This window comes from Pseudonaja textilis, chromosome 5 (assembly GCF_049901715.1).
Source record: "Pseudonaja textilis isolate UNSWEBS1 chromosome 5, rPseTex1.2, whole genome shotgun sequence".
NCBI lineage: Eukaryota > Metazoa > Chordata > Lepidosauria > Squamata > Elapidae > Pseudonaja > Pseudonaja textilis.
Window position 1 is genome coordinate 75,275,321 of NC_141994.1, and position 20,883 is coordinate 75,296,203.

Below are 20,883 nucleotides of genomic sequence, written 5' to 3' on the forward strand. Positions count from 1 at the left end.
AAAACACACTGAGACATAATGGAGACCTAGAAGATGAACAGACCTATGGAACAGCTGTCCTGACCTACATAAGAGGTACTACAGACAAAATCAGTAAGATACTACACAGGCATCACATCAAGACTGCCTTCAACACAGACAGAAAAATAGCAGCCATCCTAAGAAACCCCAAAGATAAAATTGACCTGGAAAACCAAGGCATATATGAAGTCCCCTGAGCATCATGCCCGGCCACATACATTGGACAGACCAATAGAAGAATAAGTACCCGCCTGGATGAACACAAAAATGCAGTAAAAAAGCTGGAACACACTTCCTCACTAGTCCAACACATGAAAGCCACAGGTCATAGCATCGACTTCAATGGCACCAAAACCCTAGCCGCTATAGAAAACCTCAGCTACAGAATTATCAGAGAAGCCATAGAGATTGAAAAAGACCTGAAAGCATGAATAGAGAGAGATGACTCCACCAGACTGTCAATTATCTGGAAGCCTGCACTCTCAAGCAAAAAATATCTGTATTGTATTTTATATTTTGTATTTTAACGTTTTAAATTTTCAGTCAAGGAGATTAATGACTTGAAAAAAAAAGGAAATAAATGTTAAAAACCTGGCACAAATTGAAGATTCCTCAGGTGGTCCTTCCTCCCGTCCTTCTCCCCTTTTTCCAGTGCTTGGGTGAAAATCCAGCTCTGGAGTGCTTTCTGGAAGTCCAGGAGGGCTGAGGCTTGCAAAAATACAAGGGGAAAGGAACGTCCTTATGGCAGGGGCTGCCCCCCGTCCCCCCCAAAAAGCTCGCTCACTTCCTAGGACTCATAAAAAATAATATTTGAGAGAAAGGACTAGGTACTTGCCCTTCCTACACTCTGCTGGCATAGTAGAAGTTGGTTTGGGGAAGACGACCCCTGGCCCAAGGACAATGCCCCCCCTCCCTTCTCAGTGCAAATCTGAATCTGGTTCTAGTTGGGTTTCAGCTGCCTTCATGCTCAGGGTTCACTTTGCTTTATTTATTCGTTCATTTATACAATTATCACATTTATTGGCTGTCCATCTTACCACAGAGCAACTCTGGGCAGCTTACAATATATATATATAATATTTATATATATATATATATATATGCATATATTTTAAACCTTCTTCCAGAAGACTCCCCCATCTTGCTCTGAGTTAACCTTGTTTTCATAGCTTTAGTTGGTGGTGGAAACGCTGCCAGTTTCCTTAATTTACAGGGTAAATTTGTCATCACGGTTCCTGAGAACCAGAGCTTTCTGTACAAATAAAGATTAAGGAAAAGGGCAAAGAGGAGGGCAAGTTAAACACTCCTAGGCCAACCGCAAGCACAGCACAGTTTAAACACACAATACCCAGCCTGGTCCCTTAGCTTCAATCTGGGATGGATACAGTCCCATCTGTATGAATGCAATACAACCATTGCAGTTTACTACCGGTTCTGTGGGCGTGGCTTGGTGGGCATGGCGGGGAAGGGTACTGCAAAATCCCCCCCCCTCCCCTCCCCTCCCCTCCCCACTAACCTGCTTTCCAGCTCTGTTCTCCTGTGCAGGGCAACCAAAGGAGCCCCAGCCAATCAGCTGGGACTCAATGGGAGGCAGAGAAGAAGAGACGGGGTTGGCGGGGCCAGTCAGAGGAGGGATCGGCCGGTTCTCTGAACAACTCAGAATTTCCTCTACCGGTTCTCCAGAACTGGTCAGAACCTGATGAATACCCACCTCTGAGCCATTGTATCAAATACGCATTATGGCAAAAACGTATAGAACCTGGAATCACAGGGCTGGAATCGACCTTGGAGGACATCAAGTGTTCTCCTTGTCAGAAAATTCCTCCTTACTTCTCTCTCTCTCTGATAATCCTCCACCCAGGAGTGGGATGCTACCAGTTCTGCCCGTTTCTAGAGAACCGACAGCTCTGAAGAGCAGCAGATACAGCACCGGTTCTGTGTCTTCCTCTGTTTGGCTCACCTGCCCGCACAGGCTCTTACCTGGCCTTTATTTCCTGCTTTTTCAACCTCAGATGCTTTGCGTGGCACAGCTGAGCTTGAAAAAGCAGTGAAAAAGCGGCTTTTCAAACGCTGTGCACCCGTGCGCAGTGCTTCTCAGCTGTCCGGGTGGCACAGCTTAAGGTTTCTTACACACGCGTGCAGCAAAATGTAGTTACCGAACTGGTAGTAATGCCAGTTGAATCCCACCCTGCCTCCACCCATTATATCTTGTCCGGCCTCAGGTGCTTTGGAGAGTAAGTCAACTGCCTCTTCTCCTTGACATCCCCTGAGGCACTAATACCACTCCGTAGAGTCTTAGTAAGGCTACACCTACAATATTGGATCCAGTTTTGTTAAAAAAGATATTGAGATTCTAGAAAGAGTGCAGAGAAGAGCAAGAAAGGAGATTAGGGCAGGGGTGGGATCCGACAGGGTTAACTACCGGTTCAGTGATATACGAGGTTCGGTGATTTACGATGTGCTTCCTTGTGCTCCTGTAAATCATCATCAGCCTGGTGCCTGGACAGCTGAGCAGCGCTGCGTGCAGAGAAGCAGACTTTCAAAAAGCCCCTTTTTCCTGCTTTTTTAAACTGCAGCTGTGCCTCCTACGGCAGCTGAAGTTGAAAAAGCAGGAAATAAAGGTCAGGTAAGAGCCCAGGTGGGCAGGTGGGGGCTCAAATATATGATGAACGGTTGCAGGAACTGGGCCTGGCTAGTCTAGGGAAGAGAAGGACCAGGGGAGACAGGAGAGCATCTTCCAATAGTTGAGGGGCTGCCCCAGAGAGGAGGACGAAGGGGTCAAGCTATTTTCCAAGGCACCCAAAGGCCAGACAAGGAACAATGGATGGAAACTGAAGAAGGAGAGAGATTCAACCTGGAAATAAGAAGAAATTTTCTGACAGGGAGAACAATCAACCCATTGAACAGAAGTTGCCTTTGGAAGTTGTGGGAGCTTCATCCCTGGAGGGTTTCAAGAAGAGAACTGGAATTAATCACGAGGCAGCTCTATGACAGCTTTAAATAAAATAAATAAACTTAGAAGGCCAAGTCATTGCCACGAAATCAATTCTGGAGTTTTTATCTGTTGCTAAAACTTTAGTGCAAACAAGTTACTTCCTGGGGGGGGGGGGAGAATCCTTTCTGAAGCAAAGCAATTTCCCTTCCCCTTTGACTAACCCTGGAGGGAAGCCCGGAGTAGCCACTGAGCAGACTTGCTACACGTAGAGGCAAAAGGACAGGTGAGTGCGGCTCTCCCACATGTGCACACCCAACAGGTGAGGCCCCTGCAGCAGATCCCTCCTGCGCCTCCCTCTCTCTCTCTCTCCACCTGAAGGGACCTCTTGCAGGGGGGGCTGCAGGGGCTGTCCTGGTTGCAGCAGGAGGGTCTCCAGGAGGCAGGGAGTCAGGGGTCCCTGGGGCGGAGAAAGAGATGCCCAGGTGAGCCTTTCCAGGCAAGGCAGGATCGACTGTGAGCTCCCAAGGCTGCTGGAGGACTGAGGAGGGAGAAACGGGGTCCAGTGTCCCCCCAATTGGTTACAGGCTGGGCCTCCCACCCACCTCATTCCCCTTTCCTCTTCCCCCCTCCACGATTCTCTCTGCAGGGAAGGAAGGAAGACCATGGGGCGATTCCTCTTGGTGACCCTCAGCTTGCTGGTCGGGGCTTTCTTCCTAAATGGTGAGTTTGAAGAGGGTCTCTAATGTGTCCAGAGAGGCCAGTTCTTCCCCTCTGACCCCCTTCCTGATTTGACCCTCCTGGCATCCTCTCCCCAAAGTTGCTTTTATCCCTGTTTGGCGTCTTGTGCAATTTAGACCCCACCTGCTCTCTCTCTCTGCTCCAAGACTTGGGACCAACCCAAGTGGATTGATTCACACCAGGCAGGCAGCTTCCAGGAAACTAACCAAGGCTAACCCTAACCAAGATTTGGACATTCTGCAAATGCAGCTGCAAGTCCGTTTCAATTTATCGTCCTCAAAGATGTTTGCAACTCAGCAGGTTCAGAATGTTCTGTGGGCCCAGCTGTGTCTCCTCCTCCTCCTCCTCTTCCTCCTCCTGGCCACCTTCTCACTGAGCTTCTTCTTTTCCCACACAGGAGCCAACAGCAGCTGTTGTCCCCAAGATTGGCTCCCCAGGAATGGGTTTTGCTACAAGGTCTTCAATGATCCCAAGAACTGGAACGATGCTGAGGTTAGAAGTGCTGTGTGTCTGTGAATCTCCTAGTTCAGGCAGAGGAGAAGTCTAGGCAGAGCCTTGAAGACCTCACCCCACAAGTTCCTCTGGGTGGGCTGAAGTGCAGGGCCACCAGGCTGGGTGCATGAAAAAGTAGCAAGATCATTATTTGAGGACAGTCTGAAATGCAAGTGTTCTCTGGACTGTATACTGGTGTGGGCTTTCATGGCTGGTATCTGTTGGGCAGTGCTGAGCCTCCGGGTGGAGTGACCGTGATCTAGACAACAGATTTCCTGATGTTTCACTGGTAGCTCTGGTGGCATCTTCAGGCCTCCTTGTCTCTGAAGTGATGGGAATCCAAGAGTTTATCTCCTGGATCTAGAATTGTTCAAGAGCTGCAGAATCTAGAAAGGGCACCCGAGGGGAGTCAACGCAGTCAGGATGGCGTCTAGGACATGAAATCCGATTCCCTGGCTCTTTTCCCACTTTCACAAAGTGACACACGCAAGCACATTTGCGTGTCTCCCTAACAAGTGCCTTTCTCCCTTGTGGCTCCATCCCAGACGCTCTGCAGGAAATACAAGCCAGGCTGCCACCTCGCCTCCATCCATGGCGGTGAAGAGTCAACTGACTTGGCCGAATGCGTCTCCGACTATCTCAGGAGTGGCTGTTATCTTGGCCCAGGGGGAGGAAACATCTAGGCAGACCCTTGAACCGCCCCCAGGTCCCCTCTGGTTGGGCTGAAGTAGAGGGTTACACCGTAGGTTGGGTGCATGGCGAGGTAGCCCAGATCATGATTTGAGGACAGCCTGAAATGCAAGTATTCTATGGACGGTATCATGGTTTGGCCAGTATCTGCTGGGCAGTGTAAGGGCCTGGAGGCTAAAACATATGAAGAACGGTTGCAGGAATTGGGTATGGCTAGTGTGGTGAATAGAAGGACCAGGGCAGACATGATAGCAACCTACCAATATCTAAAGGGCTGCCACAAAGAAGAGGGGTAGCAATAGCACTTAGACTTATATACCACTTCAAGGGGCTTTCCAGCCCTCTCTAAGCGGTTTACAGAGTCGGTTTCTTGCCCACAACAGTTTGGGTCCTCATTTTACTGGCCTCAGAAGGATGGAAGGCTGAGTCAACCTGGAGCCTGGTGAGATTCGAACTGCCAAATTGCAGTCAGCCGGCAGTCAGCAGAAGGAGCCTGCAGGGTTGCGCTCTAAGCACTGCGCCACCAAGGCTCAAATGTGTGTGTCTGGGTGTCAAATTATTCTCCAAAGCACACAAAAGCACACCAAAAGCAATCGGACCAAGAGGACCAAGCTAGAAATAAGGAGAAATTTCCGGACACTGAGACCAATGAACCCGTGGAATAGCTCCCCTCCAGGATCTGTGGGTGCTCTATCACTGGGGGGTTTCAAGAAGAGGTTGGGCAGCCACTGGTCTGGAATGGTGTGCAGGGCCTCCTGCTTGAGCCGAGTAGAAAGCCAGGTGGGGGAGTCTGCAGGGAAGAAGATTTTCTGGCTGGGGAACTCTGGGAGTTGAAGTCCTCCAGGCTTAAAGTTGCCAAGGTTGGAGAGCCCTGGACTAGAAGACCTCCAAGGTCCCATCCAACCCTCTTCCTCTTTATTCAGCGTTGAGCGTTCGGGTTGAGTGACCGTCTTGTAGACAAGAGATTTCCAGGTGTTTCATGGGTGACCACAGCCGGCATCTTCCGACTGCCTTGCCTCTGAAGCGATGGGGATGTCGGATTGTAATGGATGAGAAGGGAATTTAAGCAGGGAACTGATGAAGAGCTGCGGACCTCAGCGAGGAAATCTGTGGGGTTCAACGAAGTTGGGATTATGGGTAGGACCTTGCAATCTGATCCCTGCTCTTTTCTTTTACACACACACACACACACACACACACACACACACACACACACACGTGTTTCTTCTCTGCTGAACCCATGCCCTTTCTTGGGGTTGTTCTCTCTCTCAGATGTTCTGCAGGAAATTAAAGCCAGGTTGCCACCTCGCTTCCCTTCACAGCGATGCAGATGCAGTTGAGTTTTCTGAATACATCACCGACTATCTCATAGGTCATGACCACGTCTGGATCGGACTGCGGGATACAAACCAGGTAGGTCCTTTCTACCGCTAGCATTCATAAATCCCTCTTTCCCATTTCTCTGGGGCTTTCTGAAGGACCCTCCAATGGGAGAGAGGGCTGTCAAAAACTCTTGCCTTGGACAAAACATGTTATTTCCTCCTTTTCCTCACCCACCTTTCATGCCCACTTGAAGCACGGACTGCTGCGTTTAAAGCTGGAAAGGGTTGGATCCTGCTCTGACCCGCTTCTCTCGGAACTCAGCCGCTCTTCCATCTGCCTTCCTCTTTTGGGCCCACTCAATGGCTTTTAAACCTGGTTGAAAGTCTGGTGGGCCCTTAAAATTGGGGACTGCGGCAGGGCTTCCTCCCAGCTTTTCCATGTGTGCAGTTTGTTATTGATACACCCTAGCAGAATCTGCACGGCAGTCAGGCCGGAAGGCAAAATATGTGAGATAAACGGTTTTGTAGCTTACACTCAGTAAAACAGATACACCGTGCTAGTTAAATAGTTTATTCCAGTAAGAGTTTTAGCATAGTCAAAACAGTCCATATATCATTCACTAATTCAGTCCGTCCGGGGATTATTCAGTTGCAAAGTCCAGTGTCGAAAAAGAGGTCGGTAAACTTACACATATCAGTCCAGTAATGTATCTCCTCGCAGTAGAGATATGAAGAAGTCAAACCTCCTTTCTTCCTTCAGCAGCAAGGAACATGCAGTTAGCAAACCATCAATCCAGCAAACCAGCAATCGTCAGCAATCCAGCAGGTTTTCTTGCTCCCTCTTATGGCGGTTTCACACCGCACCCAAAATTACATGCTTTGCAGTTTAAAGTGACACACACTTAAACTTACTATCATAGTTTGTATATATTATTTTACCCAAACTACGTTAGGTAACCTTGTTATTCCTAACACAGTTTCCCCTTGTTTGCTGTTAGCGGGCAGACTTTCCTCCTGGGCTCAGCTGTAGTTTCAATTCCTGAGAAATGCTGGATCATAGCAAAAGACGGGACGTCCCTCTGGAGTTGAGCTCAGCCCCTGGCAACTTCCAGAATAGAAATATTAATTTCCGGCCATAACACAGAAGTATGTCCTGCCTCCCTCACCCGACACACATACAGGTTTCCAGGATGGTTTCCATTTCCTTAGTGTCCCGGATAGTGTCCCTGGGGTTTTGCTGGCGGTCTCCCGCCCAAGGTCTCATTGAGTTGGACCCGGTTTATTCTTCTGAGAGGAATCAATATCTTCCAGGGCTGCCATCTTGTGGAGCATGAGGTCAGGTGGCTCTCAAGCTGAACCAATGACTCCATGGACACTTCCAGATAGTTTTATTCTGAGGTGGTTTTCCCTCTGGATCTCCTGACCGTCCCCCATCCAAACATTCCCCAAGTTTAACTTGGTTTAGCTGTTCTAGATCAACCAAGATGGAGGGAGAGATGGAGAGGGAGATATTCCCTTTGGTCTGATCCTTAAAACCTCAACACTTTGCTCTCTGACTTGGGCCCTGGAGAGCCCAATCCCCTTCCTCGGTTGGCCAACGTGGCTTCTCTTTCATTCCAGAAGTACATCTGGGAGTGGACAGACAGATCTAGAACTGATTTCCTGCCCTGGAGGAAAGATCAGCCCGATCATTATAAAAACAATGAGTTCTGTGTCGAGATTGTGAGCTTTACAGGTAAGCCGAGATGGGGGTGAGATGGTTGAGGTGCAATTCCAACTATGAGGACCCATTGGATCCATCTTGGAACACTTTACTCCTTGGCAACAGGTTTGTTTGTTGGTCTAAAAGTAGCATAAGGGTCATATCAAAATTATACTAACATGGAGCATTAAAACCCAACCAAAACCTGGCACCAAGTCAGGTTTCTGATTTGAAATCAGCCCACCTTGGGGAAAACGCCAGGCCTTTCAAGATTCTACTACCCAGCCCGAGTTCAACTCCAAGGGAAGCCAAGTGATTTTATCTCACAGAGGCCAAGAGCGTTCCTCATAGTGACTGTCTAAGGGCTCCCCCAGTTCCTGCTTACCTGGGAGGCACCTGGTTACCTGAAAGAGGGCTGCTGGATGATGCAATGAGGGTGTCTAGCTGGCCTCACTTTTTGCCTTCCTCCAGTTCTGCTCTAGACGTCTCCTGTGTGGTTTCATTCCTCCGAGGCGTGTGGTGAATCATGGTTTATCCCTTGGATCATTCAGCTGTCCCAGGGTACATTCTGTACAGTTGAGGGAACACAAAACGTTATTTATGGGACAAATAATTAAAAATGGAAGCCTCCCTTCCTTCATAAGACTGTGAAGTGTTATAACATGAGACTTCATGTACGTGGGAAAATATCTACAGACCCCTCATACTCTGGCTATAAACTGCTTCCCACGTCTTCCCTCGGGGTGCTGCTATGGGGCATTGCATATGAAAACAACTGGACAGTTTCTTCCCCCGTGCCATCACTCTGCGGAAGACCTAATTCCCACAGTACTGATTATGCCGAAAGGTATTTCCACAGCTGGTAAGCTGCATCGCTACAGTATTATCCTTCTCATCTGCTCAACCTCCCCATTTTCTCAATTTTCCTACTACTTTCTCCCATTGTTATCTCTGATTTACTTCTTGTTATATATTACGATTAATGACTGTAACTATGATCTATTACATATGACATGTCACTTTCTTGTTTATATGTGCACTTAGAGATTATGCACCTGGAGACAAATTCCTTGTGTCCAATCACACTTGGCCAATAAAGAATTTCTCTTCTCTTCTCTTCTCTTCTCTTCTCTTCTCTTCTCTTCTCTTCGATTGATTCTATTCTATCTATTCTATTCTATTCTATTCTTTTTTAGAAAAAAAAAATTCTTTTATTTTAACAACAAAACAACAGACATACCACATAAAACATAAAAATATCATCCTTCTTCATAAATTTACAAACAGTGCATCGGTTGGTTTACCACTTTTTTCTTTTGTGCATCCATTTCCTAGTCACTAATACAATTATATTACATAATAGCTCATATTATCAATCAATAATTGTATAACCTAATATCATCACTAAAAAATCATTTATCTATAATTTTATTAATTCATACTTTAATGAGATAACTATAGTTTACTTAGTTTATTTTGCAATAAATCATAAGATCATACCAAATCTATCTTGATAATGTTCTATAAAGATAATATCAAAAAAAAAAGAAAAAAATTTTTTATGCTAAGTCTGAATGTTCTATTATTATGCTTTATTATCTAACCATTGATAAAAAAGATCCCAAACTTCATAAAATTGTTTATCTTCTTGTTCTCTAATTTCAAATGTCAATTTACTCATTTCAGCACAATCCAATATTTTCTTAATAATTTCTTCCTCTAATGGAGTTTTCTCGCTCTTCCAGTTTTTAGCAAATACAATCCTAGCCGCGGTTAATACATTTACAATCAAATACTTCAAATTTTTATTATATATATCTATCTATCAGTCTATCTATCTATCTCTATATCTATCTATCTCTGTCTATCTATCTATCTCTCTCTATCTATCCATCCATCCATCCATCTATCCATCCATCTATCTTCTATATCTATCTATCTATCTCTAATCTATCTATCTATCTATCTATCTATCTATCTATCTATCTATCTATCTATCTATCTATCATCTATCTATCTATCCTATCTCATTTTATATATATAGTCTACCACACCATAGTCAGAGGACTCTCAGTCACTCATAGAGTACACAGACAATTTTTCACATGGCCAATTAAAAACCCATCAAAAGAATAGCCTAAAAATCCCAGACTAAATGCACCAAAGGAACTAGAAGGCTGGGTAAGTTATCTGGGTTATAACACACTAAATTCCAAGTCCACTTTAGTGGGTGAGGGTCTCCAGCTGTGGCATCCTTGCATCCTCCTGCCAATGGGGGAGGATCCCCTTGAAAAGCTCCCAGCGGGTCCCTGAAAATCTTTCTCTTTTACCACCCAGGGTATCGCGAGTGGAATGACGACAGTTGCACAGCCTTGCGTCCTTTTCTGTGCCAGTGCAAACACTAGTGCAAATTGCTCCTTCACCTGCTCCAGAGGGGGAGAAGCACCTGGTGAAGGCTGGAGAAACAAGGAAGCCCCCCATGCCTGTCAACGTCTCCACTGAGCACCCCAAATTCGCTTTGTGGATGCTTCCTGTGGCTTGGATCTGACTTTGCTCTTCCTGATGGGCCAGGAGGTCTAATAAATTCTGCCTAGCATGACTGGCCTCCTTTATTCTGCAGCGCCAGGAGACTGTGGACGGTTCAAGCTGAAGGCTAAGACTCTTCGGCATGGCAGGGCTTGGCCTCTAGGGGGGGTTGGGTGGGGTGTCCCATCGGAAGGACCATCCATTGGTTCCACAATGCTTTTTGGGATGCCCACCTCACTTGAGTTAGAGGATGGAGAATCTGCCCCCCGAGCCGATTGCAACCCCGACGCTGAGCACGAATGCAGCAGCCTGCTAGAAAGGCTGTGGGGTTGGGGCGATGTGGGGAGTCCCAGGGGCTGTGCTGGGGCCGTGCTAGGCTAGTCCTTCAAGGCTCCCAAGATCGGGACCTGTTCTGGATGGCACCAAAGAGTCTCTGTGTCACTTTTCGGGTGAAAAGAGGGCAAACTTTCCTTTCTGCCTTTCTTCCAATCAGAAAAGAGATAAAAATCTGCACAAAACCATTAGCTACTCCTTGTCTTGAAGGCTGAAATCCATCCACAACATAAGCACCATCCCTACTCCAAAGATGCTCGGCTTTTAATGCATGTCAGCATTAATCCTTTGCTGGACGTCTCTTTTCTAATTGAGATTGATGTCTCAATTTTCTCCTAGTTCTGGCATCCATCCAGCATGCGGCAGTTTCATCTCCGCTTGAAACCTCTGACACACTTTCCTGATTAACAGTTAACACCTGAGGTTTAATTAGGGAAGTAGGTTCAGGGGAGAGAGTGGACTCTGAAACCTCCAATAAATCAGGCTCATATCTCGGATCCAACTCCTCTCCCTCAACTTGACTCCCCTCTAAGTCACTTAATAATGCAGGCTCAAATCTCAGTGCCAGATCTTCTTCCTCGCTCGAACCCACATCTGCTGACTGATCAGGTTCAAGTCTCGGAGTCACAACACATACATACATACATACATGAACAATTAGGAGTATAAAATACACACTGGAATGACAATTGAAATGTAAGTACTGTCAAAATGGATTGTAATATACACAACATTTTCTTTTTAAATATCTGTATTGTATTTTGTATTTTAACGTTTTAAATTTTCCATCAAGGAGATTAATGACTTGAAAAAAAAAAAAGGAAATAAATGTTAAAAACCTGGCACAAATTGAAGATTCCTCAGGTGGTCCTTCCTCCTGTCCTTCTCCCCTTTTTCCAGTGCTTGGGTGAAAATCCAGCTCTGGAGTGCTTTCTGGAAGTCCAGGAGGGCTGAGGCTTGCAAAAATACAAGGGGAAAGGAACGTCCTTATGGCAAGGGCTGCCCCCCGCGCCCCCAAAAAGCTCGCTCACTTCCTAGGACTCATAAAAAATAATATTTGAGAGAAAGGACTAGGTACTTGCCCTTCCTACACTCTGCTGGCATAGTAGAAGTTGGTTTGGGGAAGACGACCCCTGACCCAAGGACAATGCCCCCCCCCCCTTCTCAGTGCAAAATCTGAATCTGGTTCTAGTTGGGTTTCAGCTGCCTTCATGCTCAGGGTTCACTTTGCTTTATTTATTCGTTCATTTATACAATTATCACATTTATTGGCTGTCCATCTTACCACAGAGCAACTCTGGGCAGCTTGCAATATATATATATATATATTTATATATACACACATACATATATTTTAAACCTTCTTCCAGAAGACTCCCCCATCTTGCTCTGAGTTAACCTTGTTTTTATAGCTTTAGTTGGTGGTGGAAACGCTGCCAGTTTCCTTAATTTACGGGGTAAATTTGTCATCACGGTTCCTGAGAACCAAAGCCTGCTGTACAAATAAAGATTAAGGAAAAGGGCAAAGAGAAGGGCAAGTTAAACACTCCTAGGCCAACCGCAAGCACAGCACAGTTTAAACACACAATACCCAGCCTTGTCCCTTAGCTTCAATCTGGGATGGGTACAGTCCCATCTGTATGAATGCAATACAACCATTGCAGTTTACTACCGGTTCTGTGGGCGTGGCTTGGTGGGCATGGCGGGGAAGGGTACTGCAAAATCCCCCTCCCCTCCCCTCCCCTCCCCTCCCCACTAACCTGCTTTCCAGCTCTGTTCTCCTGTGCAGGGCAACCAAAGGAGCCCCAGCCGATCAGCTGGGAGAAGAGATGGGATTGGAGGGGCCAGTCAGAGGTGGGATCGGCCGGTTCTCTGAACAACTCAGAATCTCCTCTACCGGTTCTCCAGAACTGGTCAGAACCTGATGAATACCCACCTCTGAGCCATTGTATCAAATACGCATTATGGCAAAATCTTATAGAACCTGGAATCACAGGGCTGGAATCGACCTTGGAGGACATCAAGTGTTCTCCTTGTCAGAAAATTCCTCCTTACTTCTCTCTCTCTCTGATAATCCTCCACCCAGGAGTGGGATGCTACCAGTTCTGCCCGTTTCTAGAGAACCGATAGCTCTGAAGAGCAGCAGACACATCCCCGGTTCTGTGTCTGCCGCTGTTTGGCCCACTGCCCGCACAGGCTCTTACCTGGCCTTTATTTCCTGCTTTTTCAACCTCAGATGCTTCGCGTGGCACAGCTGAGCTTGAAAAAGCAGTGAAAAAGTGGCTTTTCAAACGCTGTGCACCCGTGCGCAGTGCTTCTCAGCTGTCCGGGCGGAACAGCTTAAGGTTTTTTAAACACGCGCGGAGCAAAATGTAGTTACCTAACTGGTAGTAATGCCGGTTGAATCCCACCCTGCCTCCACCCATTATTTCTTGTCCTGCCCTCAGGTGCTTTGGAGAGTAAGTCAACTGCCTCTTCTCCTTGACAGCCCCTGAGGCACTAATACCACTCTGTAGAGCCTTAGTAAGGCTACACCTACAATATTGGATCCAGTTTTGTAAAAAAAAAGATATTGAGATTCTAGAAAGAGTGCAGAGAAGAGCAAGAAAGGAGATTAGGGCAGGGGTGGGATCCAACAGGGTTAACTACCGGTTCAGTGATATATGAGGTTCAGTGATTTACGATGTGCTTCCCTGTGGCCCTGTAAATCATCATCAGCCTGGTGCCTGGACAGCTGAGCAGCGCTGCGTGCAGAGAAGCAGCCTTTCAAAAAGCCCCCTTTTCCTGCTTTTTTTAACCGCAGCTGTGCCTCCCATGGCAGCTGAAGTTGAAAAAACAGGAAATAAAGGTCAGGTAAGAGCCCAGGTGGGCAGGTGGGCAAAATTCAGCAGACATAGAACCGGTTCTATGTCTGCTGCTCTTCAGAGCTACCAGTTCTACAAAGGTGGACAGAACCTGGAGAAACCCACCCCTGGATTAAGGGACTGGGGGCTCAAATATACGATGAACAGTTGCAGGAACTGGGCCTGGCTAGTCTAGGGAAGAGAAGGATCAGGGGAGACAGGAGAGCATCTTCCAATAGTTGAGGGGCTGCCCCAGAGAGGAGGAGGAAGGGGGTCAAGCTATTTTCCAAGGCACCCAAAGGCCAGACAAGGAACAATGGATGGGAACTGAACAAGGAGAGATTCAGGCTGGAAATAAGAAGAAAGAACAATCAACCCATTGAACAGAAGTTGCCTTCGGAAGTTGTGGGAGCTTCATCCCTGGAGGGTTTCAAGAAGAGAAGTGGACTGCCATCTGTCAGAAATGATGTAGGGTCTCTTCCTTGGGCAGGGGGTTGGACTAGATGACTTACAAGATCCCGCTCCAACTCTCTAGACCAATCTCATTTACTGTGTCATAGAAATCTAACTTCTGCAAACACCCTTCCCCTTGGCCGCCTGCCCTCCTAACCACCAGAAAAGCACTTAAGGCCTGTGTTTTGGCCAAGTGGTGGGTTGGATGGGGGGTCAAGAGGATTTACGGAGGGGCTGCAAGAGGAAGTTCATTTTGGTGCCCGGTTGTTAATGTTTCGTGTGTTCAAAGAGGTGTGTCTAATGTTGTCTTATTTGGACCGAGAATTAATCACGAGGTGGGCAGCTCTATGAGAGCTTTAAATAAAATAAATAGACTTAGAAGGCCAAGTCATTGCCATGAAATCAATGTTGGTGTTTTTATGTGTTGCTAAATCTTTAGCGCAAACAAGCTACTTCTGGCGATTGGGGGGGTGGGGGGAGTCCCTTGTGCAGCAAAGCCATTTCCCTTCTCCTTTGACCCCCCTAAAAAGACCCACCCTGTTTCTTCTCTTGCCTATAAATGCCTTCACTCCCTTTGCTGGAGGGAAGCCTGGAGTAGCCACTGAGCAGACTTGCTACACGTAGAGGCAAAAGGACAGGTGAGTGAGGCTCTCCCACCTGTGCACACCCGACAGGTGAGGCTCCTGCAGCAGATCCCTCCTGCGCCTCCCTCTCTCTCTCTCTCTCTCCACCTGAAGGGACCTCTTGCAGGGGGGGCTGCAGGGGCTGTCCTGCTTGCAGCAGGAGGGTCTCCAGGAGGCAGGGAGTCAGGGGTCTCTGGGGCGGAGAAAGAGATGCCCAGGTGAGCCTTTCCAGGCAAGGCAGGATCGACCGTGAGCCCCCAAGGCTGCTGGATGACTGAGGAGGGAGAAACGGGGTCCAGTGTCCCCCCCCAATTGGTTACAGGCTGCATCTCCCACCCACCTCACTCTCCTTTCCTCTTCCCCCCTCTATGATTCTCTCTGCAGGGAAGGAAGGAAGACCATGGGGCGATTCCTCTTGGCGACCCTCAGCTTGCTGGTCGGGGCTTTCTCCCTAAATGGTGAGTTTGAAGAGGGTCTCTAATGTGTCCAGAGAGGCCAGTTCTTCCCCTCTGACCCCCTTCCTGATTGACCCTCCTGGCATCCTCTCCCCGAAGTTGCTTTTATCCCTGTTTGGCATCTTGTGCAATTTAGACCCCACCTGCTCTCTCTCTCTGCTCCAAGACTTGGGACCAACCCAAGTGGATTGATTCACACCAGGCAGGCAGCTTCCAGGAAACTAACCAAGGCTAACCCTAACCAAGATTTGGACATTCTGCAAATGCAGCTGCAAGTCCGTTTCAATTTTTGTTGTCCTCAAAGATGTTTGCAACTCAGCAGGTTCAGAATGTTCTGCGGGCCCAGCTGTGTTCTCCTCCTCCTCCTCCCCCCTCCTCCTCCTCCTCCACCTCCCCTCCTCCTCCTCCTCCTCCTCCTCCTCCTCCTTCTCCTCCCTCCTCTTCCTCCTTCCTCCTGGCCACCTTCTCACTGAGCTCCTTCTCTTCCCACACAGAAGCCAACAGCTGCTGTTGTCCCCAAGATTGGCTCCCCAAGAATGGGTTTTGCTACAAGGTCTTCAATGATCCCAAGAACTGGGACGATGCTGAGGTTAGAAGTGCTGTGTGTCTGCGAATCTCCTAGTTCAGGCAGAGGAGAAGTCTAGGCAGAGCCTTGAAGAGCTCACCCCACAAGTTCCTCTGGGTGGGCTGAAGTTCAGGGCCACCAGGCTGGGTGCCTGAAAAAGTAGCAAAGATCATTATTTGAGGACAGTCTGAATTGCAAGTGTTCTCTGGACTGTATACTGGTGTGGGCTTTCATGGCTGGTATCTGTTGGGCAGTGCTGAGCCTCCGGGTGGAGTGACCGTGATCTAGACAACAGATTTCCTGACGTTTCACTGACAGGTCTGGTGGCATCTTCAGGCCTCCTTGTCTCTGAAGTGATGGGAATCCGAGAGTTTATCTCCTGGATCTAGAATTGTTCAAGAGCTGCAGAATCTAGAAAGGGCACCCGAGGGGAGTCAACACAGTCAGGATGGCGTTTAGGACATGAAATCAGATTCCCTGGCTCTTTTCCCACTTTCACACACGCAAGCACATTTGCTTGTCTCCCTAACAAGTGCCTTTCTCCCTTGTGGCTCCATCCCAGACCTTCTGCAGGAAATACAAGCCAGGCTGCCACCTCGCCTCCATCCATGGCGGTGAAGAGTCAACTGACTTGGCCGAATGCGTCTCCGACTATCTCAGGAGTGGCTGTTATCTTGGCCCAGGGGGAGGAAACATCTAGGCAGACCCTTGAACCGCCCCCAGGTCCCCTCTGGTTGGGCTGAAGTAGAGGGTTACACCGTAGGCTGGGTGCATGGAGAGGTAGCCAAGATCATGATTTGAGGACAGCCTGAAATGCAAGTATTCTATGGACGGTATCATGGTTTGGCCAGTATCTGCTGGGCGGTGTAAGGGCCTGGAGGCTAAAACATATGAAGAAGGGTTGCAGGAATTGGGTATGGCTAGTGTGGTGAATAGAAGGACCAGGGCAGACATGATAGCAACCTACCAATATCTAAGGGGCTGCCACAAAGAAGAGGGATAGCAATAGCACTTAGACTTATATACCACTTCAAGGGGCTTTCCAGCTCTCTCTAAGCGGTTTACAGAGTCGGCTTCTTGCCCCCAACCGTTTGGGTCCTCATTTTACTGGCCTCAGAAGGATGGAAGGCTGAGTCAACCTGGAGCCTGGTGAGATTCGAACCGCCAAATTGCAGTCAGCCGGCAGTCAGCAGAAGGAGCCTGCGGGGTTGCGCTCTAAGCACTGCGCCACCATGGCTCAAATGTGTGTATCTGGGTGTCAAATTATTCTCCAAAGCACACAAAAGCACACCAAAAGCAATCGGACAAAGAGGACCAAGCTAGAAATAAGGAGAAATTTCCGGACACTGAGACCGATGAACCCGTGGAATAGCTCCCCTCCAGGATCTGTGGGTGATCTATCACTGGGGGGTTTCAAGAAGAGGTTGGGCAGCCATTGGTCTGGAATGGTGTGTAGGGCCTCCTGCTTGAGCCGAGGAGAAAGCCAGGTGGGGGAGTCTGCAGGGAAGAAGATTTTCTGGCTGGGGAACTCTGGGAGTTGAAGTCCGCCAGGCTTAAAGTTGCCAAGGTTGGAGAGCCCTGGACTAGAAGACCTCCAAAGGTCCCATCCAACCCTCTTCATCTTTATTCAGCGTTGAGCGTTCGGGTTGAGTGACCGTCTTGCAGACAAGAGATTTCCAGATGTTTCATGGGTGACCACAGCTGGCATCTTCTGACTGACTTGCCTCTGAAGCGATGGGGATGTCGGATTGTAATGGATGAGAAGGGAATTTAAGTAGGGAACTGATGAAGAGCTGCAGACCTCAGCGAGGAAATCTGTGGGGTTCAACGAAGTTGGGATTATGGGTAGGACCTTGCCATCTGATCCCTGCTCTTTACTTTTACACACACACACACACACACACACACACACACACACACACACACGTGTTTCTTCTCTGCTGAACCCATGCCCTTTCTTGGGGTTGCTCTCTCTCCAAGATGTTCTGCAGGAAATTCAAGCCAGGTTGCCACCTCGCCTCCATCCATAGTAATGCAGACTCAGCTGACTTGGCCGAATACGTTTCCGACTACCTGAAAAGTGATGGAAATGTCTGGATTGGACTGAACGATCCCCGGAAAGTAGGTCCCTTCCTATTGGCAATATTTTGCAATTCATTTGTTATGCTCTGCTGGCTGGAGAATCCTGGGAGTTGAAGTCCACAAGTCTTAGAGTGGCCAAGGTTGGAGACATCTGTTTTAAAGCATTGAATGGCCTCTGATTCTTGTTGAAACTCTGATGGACTAGAAACTCAGGGACTGCAGGGCCCAGCCTGGGCGGGTCATGAAGCTTTAATGCTGTCTTAACATTTTTTTTTTCTAACCACATATGCATTTTCGCTCAAAAGATTTTTGCTTTTGGGCATGTCCACCACAGGTGATAGTATGTGCCTGGTTTCTGATTAAATTTGCAACATTTGGTGGACATATTTTTCAGCATTTTTGCTAGTCTTGCTGGTGGTAGGTGCCACCTATAAAACATTAAGCACATATGGAATGTAAAGAGAAAAGCAATAATTAAGAAAAAACATTCACCAAATTTAACCTTGGTTAGCTAGTTCCAGATCAACTGAGACCAATGAGAGAGAGACGGAGGGAGGCAGGCAGGGAGGGAGAGAGAGAGAGAGAGTGTATAGGTATATAAATAGTTGATAAATGATAGATGGATAGGTGGATAAGATAGATAACAGAGATATATAAAGAGTTGATAGATGCTAGATGGATAGAGATAGTTAAATAGATAACAGAGATATAAATCGATGATATAGATAGAAGATTAGATAGATAGATAGATAGATAGATAGATAGATATATAGATAGATAGATAGATAGATAGATAGATCGATAGTTTGATTGATTGATTGATTGATAGATAGATAGAGAGAGATTTGCCCATTGCCAAGTTTTAATTTCTGCTCCTGGGCTATGCAAAGAGCGGTCGCCCTTCTCCATTGGCTAATATGGTTTCCCTGTCATTCCAGCAACGCGCCTGGGTGTGGTCAGACAGATCCCCCACCAACTACTACGCCTGGAATCGAGGAGAACCCAACAAACCAACGAAGGAGTACTGTGTCCATCTCTCAGCCCTTTCAGGTATGGCAAGGTGGTGGGGATACAACTGAGGGTGGGCTTCCAACAACGAGGATCCATTTCATCCATCTTGGAATGCTCACCCCTTGACAGCTAATGATCCTTAGTGGGTTCTAAGTTCTCACAGCTCGACACTCTACACAGCCAAGGGAACACAAAACGCCCATGGATAAATAAAAAATGGGACTCACCATTTCTTCAAAAACCCAGATTTGATTATTACAGCACCATAATTAAACCAACCATCTCCCTCTTAACCTACTTCTTGAAGGTCATTATTGCAACAGACAGGAACCTTCACTCCCTCTTACCATCCTCTTTTCCTGGGCAGGAAGCCTTCTTCTCAACTAAGAACTTTCTTCCTCCATTTGAAGAAGATCCTTGCTAAAGAAAACCCCTGAACACCCCAGAGGCAAACCCTCTTTGCCTTAAAAACTGGGAAACGAAGCATAAGAGTTCACTCCCAACACACGTTGTGGGGACCTGTTGGGTGTGTGGGGCAAACAAATGGGAAGGTTGGTCCAAATTGCAAATGAAACCTTCTTTTTTGCTGTCCAGGATATCTCAAATGGAATGATACACCCTGTGAAGCCTTGTATCCCTTCCTCTGCCAGTGCAGATTCTAGTGCAAATCGCTCCTTTTCCTGCTCAAGAGTGAGCGAAGCACCTGGTGAAGTCTGGAGAAGCCAACCAATATCTCTGCTCTGCACCCCTCCCCTTAAAGGATGCTTTATGTAGCTTGGATCAGGCCTTGCTCATCCTGCTGGGCCAGAAGGTCAAATAAATTCTGCCTTAGCATGACTGGCCTTGTTTATTTTGGAGACCCAGGACATGGTTGAGATCCAAAGCTCAAGATCCCCGAGTCTTCTTCATGGCGAGGTTTGGATTTAAGTGCGGAAGGGCATCTCTGAGAATCTGTAGAGATTCTCAGTCATCCAGATCAGTAGTCGCCAACCAGTGGGCTGGGGACCACTGGCGGTTCATGAGAAAATGTCGGTGGTCCACAGAGAAATGTCTGAACCCCTCTGGATGGCATCAAAAGAGCCTGTGACGCCTCTAGCCCTCAGCGCCCTCTCTGGCAGTCCAAGTGGAAAACCCCTCAGCTGGGTTGCTTCCATATTTGGGGAGAAGAACCCCACTGCTGAGGGATTCTCTTCACTGGGCCTTCTCTCTCTCAGCTGGGTTCTTTCCTTGTAGCTAGTGACCCAACTAGGAAACACCACCAGGGTTAGAAGGAAGGGAGTTTGCAGAGAGGAGGAGGAAGAGGACTGTGGGGTCCTGGGTGGTCTCTGAGCTTGGTTCTTTCTTGCACACATTACATGGGCCAACTAGAGTGTACGGTGGCTTAGAAGTGGAGCTCTCGCCTCATAACCAGGAGGCTGTGAGTTCAATCTTAGGTAGAGGCAGATATTTCTCTCTGGGAGCAATGAGAGTCTCTCCGCTGAAGAAAACTCTGCATTGGGGACAGGAAGGGCATCTGGCCAGTAAAACACTCAGCTCCATTCAGTTGCCCAGACTCCAACCCACAAGGGATTACAGGGAGGGGAGGATTCTACTGCTTCAGACCGGTTCTACAGAACCGGTTGTTATGATTCTGCGCAGTTCGGAGAACCGGCAAATCCTGCCCCTGGCTGGCCCCGCCTCTCTCCACCCATCCCCGCCCCACCCAGTCAGTCCTTAGCATACATGCGGGATATCGCTGGCTGCATTCTCCCTGACCAGTCACACCTTTTTTCCTCTCCATGATCAGCTGTTCCAATGATCAGCTGTGCTGGAACCTCCTCGGTGTCTTTACTGCTTCACCCAGGAGGCAAAAATGGAGTGCCGGGGCGGGGCTGAAAAAAGCCACACCCATCCAGTCACATGACCACACCCACCTAGCCACTCCCACCCAGCCACAGAACCTGTAGTAAAAATATTTGCATCCCACCCCTGATTACAGGGTCATTAAAAGACAAAAAATATTATGACCCAACTAGGTAACACCATCAGGGTCAGAAGGGAGTGGGATTTGGAGGGGAAAAACAAGTGAGGCTTGGACTTCCTTTCTTTCCTC

General features: G+C 47.8%; 3 protein-coding genes across 8 annotated transcripts in view; 2 read left to right on the forward strand and 1 right to left on the reverse strand.

Moving 5' to 3' along the window:
• LOC113452052 (C-type lectin lectoxin-Thr1-like) overlaps positions 1–20,883 on the reverse strand; it is a 156,930-nt gene that overhangs the window by 58,756 nt on the left and 77,291 nt on the right. Inside the window, exons 1-2 of one of the 2 annotated variants that reach the window (XM_087935423.1) lie at positions 12,696–12,796; positions 11,599–11,715 (exon numbers count right to left, since the gene is read on the reverse strand). The exons of the other annotated variant lie outside the window; for it this stretch is intronic. Coding sequence (XP_087791549.1) covers positions 11,599–11,715; positions 12,696–12,706 — 128 coding nt within the window. The 5' untranslated portion in view covers positions 12,707–12,796. Of the gene's footprint in view, positions 1–11,598; positions 11,716–12,695; positions 12,797–20,883 lie in introns of those variants that run through there. 2 annotated transcript variants of the gene reach the window in all.
• The window catches only part of LOC113454896 (C-type lectin galactose-binding isoform), a 40,168-nt gene continuing 22,389 nt past the window's right edge, over positions 3,105–20,883 (forward strand). The window contains exons 1-6 of one of the 5 annotated variants that reach the window (XM_087935422.1): positions 3,116–3,239; positions 3,603–3,676; positions 4,092–4,186; positions 6,149–6,289; positions 7,819–7,933; positions 10,238–10,499. In XM_087935422.1, the coding sequence (XP_087791548.1) occupies positions 3,619–3,676; positions 4,092–4,186; positions 6,149–6,289; positions 7,819–7,933; positions 10,238–10,305 (477 nt within the window). In that variant the 5' untranslated portion in view covers positions 3,116–3,239; positions 3,603–3,618 and the 3' untranslated portion in view covers positions 10,306–10,499. Of the gene's footprint in view, positions 3,439–3,602; positions 3,677–4,091; positions 4,187–6,148; positions 6,290–7,818; positions 7,934–10,237; positions 10,500–20,883 lie in introns of those variants that run through there. The other 4 variants (XM_087935421.1, XM_087935420.1, XM_087935417.1 and 1 more) reach the window with 4 other exon arrangements.
• On the forward strand, positions 14,740–19,628 carry LOC148125720 (C-type lectin mannose-binding isoform-like). Its single transcript, XM_087935435.1, has 6 exons — positions 14,740–14,896; positions 15,063–15,136; positions 15,628–15,722; positions 17,679–17,819; positions 18,719–18,830; positions 19,386–19,628. Exons 1-6 carry the CDS (start codon positions 14,889–14,891, stop codon positions 19,451–19,453), a joined length of 498 nt encoding a protein of 165 aa, XP_087791561.1. The 5' UTR covers positions 14,740–14,888; the 3' UTR covers positions 19,454–19,628.